This window comes from Euleptes europaea, chromosome 10, assembly GCF_029931775.1.
Source record: "Euleptes europaea isolate rEulEur1 chromosome 10, rEulEur1.hap1, whole genome shotgun sequence".
NCBI classification, from domain to species: Eukaryota; Metazoa; Chordata; class Lepidosauria; order Squamata; family Sphaerodactylidae; genus Euleptes; species Euleptes europaea.
Genome location: NC_079321.1, coordinates 16,255,202 through 16,268,604, shown reverse-complemented (window position 1 = coordinate 16,268,604; position 13,403 = coordinate 16,255,202). Strand labels below are relative to the sequence as shown.

The 13,403-nt window shown below is 43.5% G+C and overlaps 1 protein-coding gene across 1 annotated transcript in view; it reads right to left on the bottom strand.

The window, feature by feature from the left end:
• Nucleotides 1–4,111: 4,111 nt before the first annotated feature.
• Nucleotides 4,112–13,403, bottom strand: part of TMX4 (thioredoxin related transmembrane protein 4) — a 28,227-nt gene continuing 18,935 nt past the window's right edge. Inside the window, exons 5-9 of the mRNA XM_056856867.1 lie at nucleotides 12,608–12,736; nucleotides 11,176–11,221; nucleotides 10,620–10,721; nucleotides 7,859–7,916; nucleotides 4,112–4,519 (exon numbers count right to left, since the gene is read on the bottom strand). Coding sequence (XP_056712845.1) covers nucleotides 4,251–4,519; nucleotides 7,859–7,916; nucleotides 10,620–10,721; nucleotides 11,176–11,221; nucleotides 12,608–12,736 — 604 coding nt within the window. The 3' untranslated portion in view covers nucleotides 4,112–4,250. The remainder of the gene's footprint in view (nucleotides 4,520–7,858; nucleotides 7,917–10,619; nucleotides 10,722–11,175; nucleotides 11,222–12,607; nucleotides 12,737–13,403) is intronic.

Below are 13,403 nucleotides of genomic sequence, written 5' to 3'. Positions count from 1 at the left end.
GGTGCGGATTCCTCTGTTGGGTTTCACTTCTCAGACTGGTTGAACTTGGTTCTTCTGCCTGTGAATCATTAAATCTCAGCAAAGTTCAGACTGTTTAAAGTAGCCTGAGTAATGAATCAACCACATATTGACATTCTGGACTCTTTTACTTCGGACTTTGACATGCATTTGTCATTCACCCACTAGGGATGTGACCTCATGCATGACACTCAATCCAAGAAGGACTGAAGCAAAAAATATTCGAACATGCAATTCAAGCTTACGTACCCTGCACTTTGCCTTCTGCATGGGGATTTCACCTGGGCTTTGCTCAGGGAAGATGGAAGAGTTGGGTTAATGTAGTAATGGGAAGACCCAGACATTGCGAGGGCTGGGCACGAGGTCATCTCTAATGGACGGAAAACTCATGCACAACTCAAGGAACAACCGATTCAGACCAGGGACAAACGTACCTATGTAAGGTAATTATTGTCAGTAACAACTGAACGTAATTTTAAACTTGATAACAACTGTAAGGGGAAGAGTAGGGATCTTCTATAGGTTCGTGGACACGTAGTGATGTCTGTCTAGACAAATATCTACGGAAAAAAAATTTCTGCTTACCTCATAATTAATTACAACCTTGATCTAGCAGCTTTCCAAATTGGAAAACATTAGGGAGCACATACATCACACGCTAACAAGCCATTAATCAAAGCTTGTGTCTCCCTTTTTACCTGATTGTGGGTGTTTGGGGTTTAAAGAATCCATAGGAGAGACCAGAGTGGGGAACCAGACGTTACTCTGTCCAGTAGGCAGTTGCCTCAGAGTCCTCCCTCTCTCTGTCCTCATAGCTGCTACACCTGCCTGGTAAAAATGGAATAGAAGAAACTGCCTTGTACCAAATAAGACCATCCTTCCATTTGCTCAGTATGATCTATTACTACTGGCAGCAAGTCTCTGAGATTTCTTCCCAATACCTGCTATTCCCCAAATTTTTAACAAGAGATGCCCAGGATCTCTCTCTCTCTGTGTGTGTGTATGTGAGTAGTGAATGCTTTACCACTGAGCCCCCCCCCCCGCACCAATTTTACAGTACATTTTATACCTCCATTTCATAAATCACTGACAGAAAGTGGAATAAATAAAAACTTTATTGTTAACAAGGAATTAAACATTAGAGGCATTTTTAGTATAAATTGTTTTGCATATTTAATTTAATCATATCACCAGTTTGCAAGTTACATAAGCTAAACGAACCATTTTGACTAAAAGACAACCAGAAGCATAAAATATACTCCCCCCCCCCCAGAGTAATATATTACAGAGCGACCATTGCATTAGAGCTGACGGGCCTTCATTACCCAAAGCCAACTTTTTTTTAAGCTATCTGTTTCTAAATTAAATTACTTGGCCCCGCCTCACAAAGACTTGGCACCTTCCAAAGTTGCGCATCCGTGCAAGTCAAACCCCTGAAGCAACTTTGGAAACAGCTGTGTGCTCAACAGTTACATATAACATGACAATGATTTCGAGAACACTTATCATTTTTGAGAACCGTTAAAATGCCAACTCAACCCTCCGCTTCCTTTGGAGTACCCAACTGTCACCTTGCGTCATTAAGCTAACTTAAGTAGTAATGCATGAGCCTCTATATATTGCGGTAGCATGCCTGCCATCTAGTGCTTGCAAGAAACTAAACACTGCTGAAACCATGATTGACTGAAAGTTGCCCGATGATGCAGCCAAGATATTAATTTTCTGAAGGTGCATTTATGAGAACTTCAATAACTGCTCAGTGCACATAGCCTCCTTTTAGAACATGTCGGCACAATGACAGAATAGCTTAGTTGGGAATTAAATCCCACTGAATTTAACAGGGCTTACTTCCAAGTATGCACACACAGAATTGCATTCCATTTTCCAATGAAGACAGTATATGAACAGGCAGTTTTTCCAGGACTGTCTAGTGTTTTTAGATGGAACGATGTACACGCTCCAAACACTTTTACTAATTATCTATGCCTACATGTGAGAACAGGCCTACTTAGATGTCAATGCTGTGGTCAGGAGTGAACTGTCAGGCATTCATGGTCAATTAAGACAGACTCTACGTATGAAAACAAGAGACAGCAGACAGATGCTAACTTTTCATCTTTCCTGTATGGAAAGTGTACCTTGTAACTGAAAAAAAGGCTTGGTTGCATCACATTGAGGCATTTTGCTTCAGTAATTTCTGGACCAAATCAGGATAAACGGTCTATGTTGTTTCCCAGGCACAGTCTGAACACCAAAAGAAGTGCACGTAACATACAAGTGAAACACATTTTCAACTAAACCGTTCATGAAGCTCAGCATTTCGACCTCTCAATCATGGTGTTTTAACTGTGGAGTTTGGTTAACATTTTCAAGTAACACCAGCTCAAGTGTCCATATTTTTTTCAACAAGAATGTGCATTAAGAAGTCATCCTCCATATTTGATTGCATACTCACTCTACATGAAAGACTGAGTTATATCAACAGTCGGAGCAATACTGTCAAGATGCAAGCTAGTTTAGCTTGTTTCAAGCTTTCCCACACTGAGTCAAGTGCATATACTGTTGGGACAAAACTCCCTCTATAACATCACCATAATTAACTGCAAAGGAAACTGAATTGCTAAGGAATTTAGCGTCTGCCACTGGCAAGAACCACAGGAGCTTTGTCACAGTATGCAAAACACTACAGTTATGCTGTTTTAAAGTTATGGAGATGGTTTTTTAAAGCCGATCACTTGTACAGTGGAACCAACTTTCACTACAAGAGATGAATACTGTCTTGACAAAGATCTGCCGTTCATTTGCAACTCTGGACTCGCAGCCTTCCTTGTGAGCTAATGACGCTATCACTAAATAGATGGAAAGATTGAAATCGCTTTCTGTGAGCTTTATTTCACACCAACATATTGCGAACAGCTTTTATTTAAGGTGCCAAGAACTACCACCATGCTTAAGATATATTGACATAGCTATATTATACTGATCACATGGGGCGCATGAACAAATTAGCAAACATTCTATGATGAACCGTCATACTTCAGGCGGTTACAACAGCTTTCTTGAAACCTGCTGAGATCAAATGAGCGTTTTGGTCATCCGAATTAAGTGATGCAGCTATCACTTCAAGTATGAGCCATTTGTTAAAACTGAGGAATATGCAAGTAAGAGTGGCATTTTCTACCTGGGGGTCCTAGCCACCTTGCTGGCCCTTGTGGGGGCCGAACAACGGGATATAAATTTTCTAAAAAAAGAGAAAAGGAAAAGAAAAAGGTGCACCACTATGCTGCAAAGGAATGCATGTTCGAAATCTTAACATGACCAAAGCCATCAGAATAACCCAGAGATTCCCCATGTGCAGTCAGCAATTAAGACATTCACTGCATTTGGGCAATCCATGTTCCCAGACATGGAAGAGAGCTACAAACATGGCAAGAAACACATGTGCGTAATTTTAGAAGCTGTCTCAGATTTAAGTCAGCACAACCAAATGAAACTTTGCATCTTATACTATGTAAGTAGCACACAAGGGGGTGGCCTCATATGTGACTAAGGCAAGCCACTTCAAACATGATGCCATCTACGCACACACAGAGGGGCATCTTAATAACTGGCATTGCTCCATATCTACCAAGGACTGTGAAAGAATTTTTACTCTGGCGCTTCCAGTTCTTTGATAAGCTTGTCCCAGCAAAGAAAGTACCAGAGGTCAATTAAGTCGTCAACAGATAATACTGACAGAGAATTTTGCATCAACAGACAGTGGGTGTGAAGCCAAGGAACCTTTCTCCAGCCTAGCAAACTTTTCCTGCAACTTCGGTGCCTCTTCTGTTGGAGGAAAAACCACTCAAATGGGAGGAAGGCTACTATCTGTGCAGGGGTGTGGGTAGGACAGGGGACGGATCCACCCCCATTGCATACTTCTTGTTGGCGGATTGCCTCAGAGGTAAAAAACTTTCCACCGACACCCCTCAAACCCACAACTGGTATAAAACAAAGATGCACATTTGATTGTCATGGCTATCACGTCAACATTAAAACTTTTTTTTTTTCTGAAGAATGAATTTTCACAAAAAATATTGGCCCTACGAACAACAACAGTAGCCTATCAGCGCAAAGCGTGGATTTTAGCTTTTTAACAGTTTGCTGGTCAAACGTTTGGCTTTAGCTGCAGTCAAGGAGAGTCTCCCGATACTTCTTTGGTCCAAAACAATACAGGTAACCCAACAATTGCACTATAGTTCATCAGCCGCCTCCTGGCTTTTACGCTGCCTTAAGGAGCTTTGGTCCGACGTCTGGTGCTCCGAGTCCTCTTCCGTCGCGGAGCCTTCGACCGCCGAGTCGTCCGAGGAGTTGTCTGGGGACTCGTCTTCTCTCTCTTCCTCGTCGTCTTCTCTCTCTTCCTCGTCGTCTTCATCGGACAAGCCCTTTTCTGTGACAGGCTCTCCTTCTGTGTCTTCTGGGGTTTCCTCCTCTACTTGGTCGTAGCCTTGGTCCACCGGTTCTGGTGGTAAGGGGGAGAGAAAGGAGATAACGCAACCAAACAGTTTTGTGCATCGGGTTTAGAGTCAGCTGAACCTACAACTTGTTATTTCTTTCTTTTTAACAGCTTATGCTGGGCTTGCATCCAACCACATAGTTACTCTAATGAAATGGCCTTTCTGCTGACCTCCCTCCACCACAGACTCTCACTTTGCCCTCTATGGTGGTCCCAAGGGTTCACTGATCCCCCTCCCCATAACAATATTCATGGAGCTCATTCGAATGCAGCAGGAGGGAAGGGGGACAGTCCAATCCCATGAAGCCCCGGGACGGTTGGATACCAACTACTGATTCTAAGAGAGGGTGTGCTTACATTCTCTTACTCATGCTTGCAGCAACAAAGCAAATGTGCATGTTTATGGTCTGCTCCTAGGTTACTTTGCAGCTTTGGCTAAATTCTCAGAAATGCAAGGATTCTAGCACAAGGGGACAAAGAGGCCGACAGTGCAGTTCCTACACTTGAGTGCCAGCAACCTCCACAGGACGACTTTCATTTTACTTACCTTTGAGCATGGCCCCCACAGCATGCGTAGCAGGCGAGGCATGCCTTAGCACCAAGGGAAACAGCTTATCTGAAGATGTATTCTGAGCAGTCGGAGAAGACTCTTATTGTAATTTTCAATGAGTCATCCATTTCTAAAATCCACCACTGGCCATTGTGTGCAGCCATCAAAACCCTGAAGCTAAGTGTGAGCTACTCGACCTTTGGACTTAGAAGTTGTGAAGACACTTGTGCCTTTTGTAGGATGGCTAGGGTTGCCAGGTCCCTCTTTGCCACCGGCGGGAGTATTTGGGGTGGAGCCTGAGGAGGGTGGGGTTTGGGGAGGGACTTCAATACCATAGAGTTGAATTGCCAGAGTGGCCATTTTCTCCAGGTGAACTGATCTGTATCGGCTGGAGATCAGTTGTGACAGCAGGAGATCTCCTGCTAATACCTGGAGGTTACACGCAAAAAATATAGCACGAAGCTCAAAATAAATAAATAAATAAATCAAAAACTTGTTTCAGTGTGATAACAATCACTTCATTTTTGTTATATAAATTTCATAAGTACAATAAATATGCCTATGTGTAATAATTTCTATATAATAACAATCATTCAATGAATTTCATAAGTACTATAAATATGCCTATGTATAATGCTGAGAGGAATAAGCTAAATAATTGCAGTACAAATAGCCAGCATCCACTTTAAGTGCCAAAACACTTCATTACCTCACTACAGACTGCACCAGCAAAGAGTTAATGTTTACAGTAGAACCATGCACTCTCGTACCAGTAGCCAGAGGCTGCACTGATCTAAAGAACGGACCTGCTCCAAGTGTTGAGAGGTGCACCCTAATGCCTTTTTTACTGGAAAAAATAACCTCAATGTTAGTAACTAAGGAAAAAAAGAGCCAACTTTACAGTTGTTATGAACTCCCGATGTCAAAATAGTAGCACAGCTATAGTTGCGCATGCATGATGCTCAAAACCCTGCAGTTTGAGCAGTTCAACAAAGGACTGTGTGTAAAATTGAAATCCCCCGGTGGGGGGGATTTTCGCTTGCGCAACGAACTGACCACTGCCGCTCCAGCGGCTGGTATGGAAGGCGTGCGTGAAACCAAAATACCCCGACGGGGGGACCGGGAGCATGAAGCAGTTCAACACAAAGTTGAGATCACCTAACCACTGCCGCTCCAGCAGCTGGGACGGAGGCTGTGTGCGAGGCTGACTCCCCCGGCAGGAAGGTCAAGAAACGTTAAGTGGTTCATCACAAAGCCGTAGTTGCAAAGTAATATCCCAGTAAAAAACAAAAGGAGTGGTTGTGGTGGAGTTAAAGGAATGCTGTAAATAGGTTGGCCAACTACCCACTGGGTTAAGACCAAGTCCAAAGCAATGCTAAGGGGAAGCTGAAATGGCAGCAATCCGCTGTAACTATTATAACTTCATAGTAGTAGAACTCAACTGTGGGACAATGGTGGATCCCGGCAAGGCTGGGAACCCGGGACGGATCCCGGGGAAGACTGTACTGATGAAAAGTTGTCCAGGTGATTTATTTATTTATTTATTTTGAGCTTCGTGCTGTATTTTTTGCTTGTTACATACATTTTGCAGCATAGGTGATTATTCTTTTTGCAGTACCTGGAGGTTGGCAACCCTACTTAAGGCCAACCAGGAGGGAGGATGCCTGTATTTGGTTCTGTAATGTAGTCTAAAGGGGCCCAGTTGTGCCATCGTGCATGCTTCATAGATGGAGGGAAAATTTGACCAAAAGGAAGGAAAGAGGGAGTTTTCTGAGAAAGGGACCTTTCTCAGGGAATAGGAAGCAGGTAGCGGCCGGGTTTGTCTATTTCATCTTGGCTGGGCTTCCTGTACCTACACAGTGGCTCTACAATTTAACCGTAAGGATTGCGCTGTTACTTGGCCCCAAGCACTGAGTCCATTAAGGTCTCATCATATGCCTTTCCTTCCATCCTCCCTTGCATAGCAGGAGACACATCTGGGGGCAGTATGGTCAAAAAAGAACTTGTTGCTGAGTCCCTTGCATCATGCAAGCCGTTCGATGGGCAACAAGCTAGGTCTGGCCACTTAAGGCTGCCCGGCCTGCATCCCAGTGCATTGACTCACCTTGTGCACAGTGCATGTCCTCACCCACATGACTATGCGACATACAGTTAGCTGGTCAGATACTCAAAACAACAATATACAGATTTTCTCCTTTCACCAAATAATCCAAGAAAAGCAAAGCTTTTTTTCGGCGGGGTGTATGTGATGCCTGTACATTAGCTAAAAAGCTCACAGGGTCACTGCAGGTTGTGGGCGAGGATCCTGAGACATCACTTAAAGGGCAGAAGTGTTTTCTTACACCACACTTTCAGGGTAAAGGGGACAAGAAGAACTGGGGATGGGGAAAACATGACAAGCCTGTCCACTTATCCAAGGCTTGGAGAAGTTGGAGAAGCTGATTCTATGACCTTAGGCAGATGATGAAAGGGAGGGCACCTTGGCCATCTTCTGGGTATGGAGTAGGGGTCACTGGGGGTAGGGGTGGGGGAGGTAGTTGTGAATTTCCTGCATTGTGCTGGAAATTGGACTAGATGACCCTGGTGGTCCCTTCCAACTCTATGATTCTGTGTGTGGGGGGGGTGGGGGAGAACAGCCAAGCACCTTTGTATATGTGAGCTTTCAAAAGCCAGAAGCTGTACCTGGATCTCCTCCAAGTAGTTCAGCTAAATACATGCGCTGTTAGGCTACTTTCCTGTATCTGCAATGACGCCTACTCTGCCACCAAGTTGCAGATTTTTGATAATATACTGACCTGATTCTTCTGCTTTAGCCTTGGATGGGAAAATGCAGTCTCCGAGCAAAACCAGTATCTGAATGTAAGAAAAAGTAGGACAAAGGCTATTACCCATGGGGAATCCATCCTGAACACTACTTTTTAGGTTGTTGTGGTTCTAGTATTCCCATATCCACCTCAGCTTACCAGACAATGCTGTATCTTGGAGCATACTTGTGATTTAAGTATAGGTTCAATGGCCTGTCACTTAATTCAGCTGCTGAGAAGGATTCCACATAACACCTGCCACTTGTTCTCCTTTTGCTACAAGAAACTTTCATTTGGATTCCTCATAGCCTTGTCAATTTGGTGTAGTTATCCCCACGTTTAATTCAATTTAAGTTCAGCACTCAGCTTTTCTCCTGGGGTAACAAGCCGTTCAGTTGGCAAGTTATGCGTCTTCTCTAGCCTAAATTAATGGCCAGTTTCAGTGGTAGCTTCTCTCCTGGGGTAACAACCCAATCAGTTGGCAAGGCATGCATATTCTCTAGCCCAATTTAATGGCCAGTTTCAATGGCAGCTATTATCCTAATAATGAGCTCTTACAATTCCCTCTGCTTACCAGCATTTGTGGATAATGGCATTACTAGCTTCACATATAGGCACAACTTTTACGTTAAACATTCCAGGTGGCCTTTTTAATTTCCTCAGTGTTCACTGTCCAACTACCTGTACAGAGTACTCTGCAATATTAACTTGATTACATCCAACCAACACACTGCAATGAATTTCAAAGAATCTGTGAAACAGGAACAATCGGGGTGTAGTTACAGCTGTTACTTTCTACCGGCAAGTATTATTAACGCTACCTCGATGACTACCATTAATTAAAGCACAGATTAATTTGGGGAGCTAATATGCCAATCTGCAGCTGCCAAAGAAAAACCCTGAATACAATGTATTGATGCACACGCCTTTGTAGAATTCTGGAGTGGAGAAGAGTGTGCACACCCCCTTGCCCATACTGACAGAAGGTAACCAGGGCAATTTTTTCCAAGTTGAAGCCAAGAAACCCAAAAAAGGTATGAACGGCATACATGAACACTAAGAAAAGAGAAAAGCACTTTCGATAGTGAGCTAGTCACCCTCGGTCCCTACTGAGCCAGAAGGCTCAGTAGTTAAATTGTGGAACTCCCTGCCCCAGGATGTGGTGATGGCTGCCACCTTGGAAGGCTTTAAGAGGGGAGTGGACATGTTCATGGAGGAGAGGGCTATTAATGGCTACTAGTTAAAATGGATATGGGTCATGATGTATACCTATTCTCTCCAGGATCAGATGAGCCTGCCTATTATATTAGGTGCTTTGAATCAGATGAGCATGCCTATTATATTAGGTGCTTTGGATCAGATGGGCATACCTATTATATTAGGTGCTTTGGAACACAGGCAGGAGAATGCTGCTGCAGTCGTCTTGTTTGTGGGCTTCCTAGAGGCACCCGGTTGGCCACTGTGTGATCAGACTGCTGGACTTAATGGGCCTTGGCCTGATCCAGCATGACTTATGTTTTTAAGGCTGATAATGCAAATGACTGCAACTTAGACAGTTTTTACACCTCTAGTAAAGCAATGCACTTCCACACTGCCAAGGTATAAAGCTAGTCATGCAGTCATTGCATTGGATTTCCACAGTAATGGAAGGTTAACTGTTTGTCTGGTGCTTCACGAGACAGATGGATTAACCACGTTTTCCCAGGACAGCCTAGAGACACAGGAGACCCTCCTGATATTAAAACAGCTCCAGGTGGCACTTCTGAACTCCTGAAGTTAACTGGAACACACCAAGAAGGAGCTTAATTATTAAATCTAAGAAAGAACCACTGCAGGAAATAAGGAAATGGAAGCCCATGGCAAGAGAGAGCGCCTGGTGAAAAAGTGAAGCTCATAACCACCTGTGCAGGCTGGATTAGGGAGACTAACCGTGCAATCCTAAACTGAGTTTCACCTTTTTGAGCCTATGGACTTCAATGAAAGGTCTGCTTTGGACTGCGCTGAAAGCCAGTTAAGTAGACCCCTGCAGTCCAAGTTATCCAGGACTTTATGGGAAGCAGGGTGAAACAAGCACTCCTACAATAATCCAGAAACCTGGCTCATAAGTGACATAGGAATTGCCCAAACATCTCTTTCATGGCTAGTCTCATTTAAGCAAGCTTAAAGCCATGAATCACCATGACGGTAGCCATCTGAACTTTTCTAGCATGAAGCATTAAGTAGGGTCCCGACTGCAGTCGTCTTTGTAATCTCTGAAATCATAGGCTGAAAGGGTGATAATAAGACATATGAAGTGCCTCTTCCAGCAGATTTGATTATCATACCTCCACACTGGTATCCCTCCTCCCCACATACACTGATGTACAAACGTGTGTTTTCTGGCATTCTTGCCACACTTTTTTTTTGCTAAGGTATACTATTGCAAAATTAATTAAGGGCATCTGCCCAAAGGCATCATGGCCGAACAAGATGCAAAGAATTCCACACTCTGTTCTGTGTACAAAAGCAGGTATTGCAGACTAATGGCTCATCACTAGTTATAAACATGCTGTTGCAGAGCTTCTATTCTATTTCCACGCACTAACGGGGCACAATTAATGCTGAACGGAGCCAAGATTAATGCTGAAGGTTTACATGACAACTTGGGGGAAGGGGGGGTATTATTTTCTCAAGTTAAAAAAAAAATAAAAAAAGCATGAGCAATGTTTTAAATGCTGTAAAAAAGAAAAGAAAAGAAAATATTTATTCTTACCAAGCCCAGAATAAGACCGATCAACAAAGTGGCCAGTATGAAGACTGCGTAAGAGCCCCATTCATGAATTCCAAGAGTGCCTGTTAAGTAGTTGTGGATCTGCTGTAAAACCAACAAACAAAATAAATTGAATTTGAGCACCCTTCTCACCCTCGGCACAATACGATATTCAAACAACACTACAGACGGTTTGGACATCAATGCTATTAAACTAAAGAGCATACTAATTCTTACTGTAAGTGGTCTGAGGCAGTTGCATGTGACATAGCCCTTACGATGGTTCAAAAATGGAGCACAAATCTCTTACGCCTTATTTTACTAATTAAGTGTAAAAAATCCAGGGCATATTAATACTAGAAGGCTTATTCCATCTGTGCCTTTCACATCAACACAATGCTAGCTGTGCAAATTTCTTCCTTGGCAGAACTGACAATCCCACCGAGCAAGAAACTTACACAGCCAGTGTTGTGTTGACGTGAACGGCGCAGGTGTTTGAAGTGAAAGTCACAGAAAGGCAGGGGCTTCTGTTCATGATCTTTTCAGCACTTTTACTCACCCTGATCCATCCAGATAAATAGAAGAGTCCTGCCATGCCTTGCATCCTAATAAGGAGAAAAAAAACACTTAGTTGACACCCATCTGAACAGATAGATAGATAGATAGATAGATAGATAGATAGATAGATAGACAGACAGACTAAGAGGTTTTGCACATTCCGTGACAAATACAACATTTCATATGCTTGCTACACCTGAGATTGCAAGACATGAGCAAGGCGGTTAAGGATAGGACGTTTTGGAGGACACTGATTCACAGGGTCGCCGTGAGTTGGAAGCGACTTGATGGCACTTAATTTATTTATTTGTTATTTCCATTTGTTACCCCACTCTTCCTGGCCAAAGCCAGGCTCAGAGCAGCTTACAGAATATAAAAGTCATATTAATCAATAAAAGTGTTAAAACATTTTGAAATAGCCTTATAAAATCATAACCATTATACTGATTTACCTAGGCGCCTCTAACATACGAGTCACAATACAACAACCCAGCTAGGTGAGCAGATGGAAGGCACCAGATGGAATAAAAGGTGTTAACCGCAATGGGGAGGTTAGGGAGGCCAGTCTTTATATATAGGAACCGTAGCTGGCCTCAACCATAAGCCTGGCAGAATAGCTCTGCTTTACAGGCCCTGTGGAACTCTTTGAGGTCTCGCAGGGCCCTGGTCTCACTAGCGAGACTATTCCACCAGGTAGGGGCCAGGGCAGAGAAAGCCCTAGCCCTGGTCGAGGCCAGCTGGACACTCCTCGGGCCGGGGACCACCAAAAGATTGTTATTATCACATGCAAACAAGATGCCAGTGGGCTCCTGTTTATATTGCTGCTACAAACTAACATGGCTGCCAGCTTGGAACCTTGATTACTGGTTGATGATTCATGTTTGTTGACAAAAGTTACTTACCTGCATTTCAATGTAATGGTATACTGACTTTCACAGAAAAGCGATCCACAACCAGTTCATTAGGTCCAAACAGAGACACAGTATGAGCATCTGGACACATCCAGTCACGGAAGTGTTAATATACACACTACTGTACTAAAGAACTGGCCAATTATTACTCCATGAATCACTGTCCACTTTTGGACTTAAATTGACAGACTGCTTGCCTATTCTATTAAACCTACAGCTTCCACCAAAAACAGCAGCCATATGTTAAAATACCCCTTCTAGGAGAAGCTACCTCATTGTGTTTTACAGAGTAAAAAGACAAAAAACAAAGCAGCCATTCTTCAGTGTCGCACTACTACACATTTCCACACCTGGGTCGCCGGTGGTGTAGGACGGAGAAGTTCTCAACATGGTGCAATAAAGGCACAAGCAAGTCACCCTAGAAGTTGTGTTAGCAGAAAGCTGCTTATTTCCCGTGAGTAGACGCATGCTTAGGTGCAACTTAAAGTTAAATCTCAGGGTAAGATGTTGTCATGTACTTGCATTATAGACGATGGGGACTTCCATCCTGCCACGGGTTCAACAGCTTCCCACTTTCTCTCCAGGATATAGCCTTCCAGGTCCTCTAGTGCTCTTGATCCACGGTATCTGCGAAAAACTCCATCCTTTGCACTGAAAACAAAAAAGTACAGGAAGTAATGCCCTATCCGTCATACAGGAAGTCGTCAGTGTTTTCTAAATGTAATTTTAGGTTTGCAGAGGGGCAGAGAAGCAAGTCCTTTATTGTTCAGACCACCCCTTGCTTCCCCACCTCTTATTTTTGGAGGGGATTACATAGACACCGAGATGCAAGCCCATGCAAGGGAACAGGACACAGCGAGCCTCCAAACCTTCCTGCTATTCCACTTCCTGTGCCACTTGCGTGTGCATAAGTGAGGCAATAACCTCCCTGCTGTAACTACAGCTCTGATACATACAACTTTTAAATAATGATGACCGTTTTCTTCCACCTCATGATGCATCTTGAAATTCAGGATTACAGAGGATACTGCTAAGCTTCCCTGGACCAGGTACAATACTGCCTGTCTTTGCAGTACATGAGGAGTCTAATTGGCTAAGTCCATGGGGAACCCATTACCATTTAAGGTTCAAGGGGCAGGTTGCTGCTCCTTCAAATGAGAAACGGCAGCAAACTAGCTCAACTCAGCAGCTCCTCGCCTACGCAAAGATTATTGTGCCTGCAATTCTCTCTCCCACTGGATACAAAAACAAGACTTTTACTGAACTTGAAAGACTTTGATCAAAAGCTAAGAAACAGTTCATCAAGCTAAGCTACCTA